The sequence below is a fragment of the Salvelinus sp. IW2-2015 genome, unplaced genomic scaffold, assembly GCF_002910315.2.
Source record: "Salvelinus sp. IW2-2015 unplaced genomic scaffold, ASM291031v2 Un_scaffold15926, whole genome shotgun sequence".
NCBI classification, from domain to species: domain Eukaryota; kingdom Metazoa; phylum Chordata; class Actinopteri; order Salmoniformes; family Salmonidae; genus Salvelinus; species Salvelinus sp. IW2-2015.
The window spans coordinates 1-1,053 of NW_019957180.1; the positions used below are offsets into that span (position 1 = coordinate 1).

The 1,053-nt window shown below is 47.1% G+C and overlaps 1 protein-coding gene across 1 annotated transcript; it reads right to left on the bottom strand.

Moving 5' to 3' along the window:
* Nucleotides 1–18: 18 nt before the first annotated feature.
* LOC112080332 (membrane metallo-endopeptidase-like 1) lies at nt 19–875 on the bottom strand (the record flags this gene model as incomplete). The annotated part of the gene is made up of 4 exons (XM_024146053.1): nt 821–875; nt 496–657; nt 244–324; nt 19–114 (listed from the first exon to the last, which is right to left on the bottom strand). Coding segments are annotated over exons 2-4 (319 nt in total), but the record flags the coding sequence as incomplete, so codon positions are not given.
* Nucleotides 876–1,053: the final 178 nt, after the last annotated feature.

A 1,053-nucleotide genomic window follows, 5' to 3' on the forward strand; every position in this document is an offset into this window, starting at 1 on the left:
CTGTGTGTGTGTCAGTACCAGTAGTGCTGTTCCAGTCCTCCGAGGCAGCAGGCCAGTCTCCTATGCTGTCAATGAGATGCATGAGCGGCTGGGAGTCGCGCTGCTCTATGAGAGCTACAGAAGACAACATGACACTATTAGCAACACACTGTCAGTCAATCTTACATACAGTACTGTTAATGAATGTTACAGGGTATGCAGCTGATTCCGAGACCAAGTTTGGTTGAGAGGATCCCTACTCACTCTCATTCATGCAGGAGCTGTAGAGAGTTTTGGCCTTCTTGAAGGCGTCACGGTCCTGATCACTATCAGTCTCAAAAACTCCTGTGAGGAGACGACCGACAGAAACAAAAATGTACCTCATTCTGTCTAGTGATGTGATCTAACACAGAAAGTAGATTTGATCCTGCAAAAAACACCGTATCTGAGCATAGGTCTCTTTTCCCGCACAATGGCTGACCCTGAGGTTCCTATGGAAACATGTCGCTGTCTGACCTTTGAGTACAATCTCCAGCCTGTCTCTGAGGATGTCGAAGACACTGTGCCGGGAGCTGGTCTCTGGGATGACATGACGCTCCAGCCAGCCCCCACAAGCATATTGGTAGAAGTTCTGACACGGCTCCACCGTCGCATCCATGTTCTGCAAGAGACGAGCGGCTGTGGAGGGTAAAGTCAGCGGAGGATGGATAGGGGAGAATGTGAATAACATAGAAGGAAAGGGAATATTATGATGCAGTTATCTGTTAAGTTGATATAAAATTGAGTGATGAGTTTTGTTTTTGGAGGACGGACAACCCCATACGCAGGCGGAACTGCTCACCTGCTGTGACGCACTCAGGAGTTGTGCAAACATTGCTGGGGCCAGAACGATACTTCTGCCCTGAAAACATCAAAAAATAAATAATATTGTCATTCCTGGCAGAGAGTAGGAATTTATTAGCAGCAGCATCAAGGGATTTTAGATTTCTCTGGCAAATCATTGCTTGATACTGTCTGTCTGTCTGTCTGTCTGTCTGTCTGTCTGTCTGTCTGTCTGTCTGTCTGTCTGTCTGT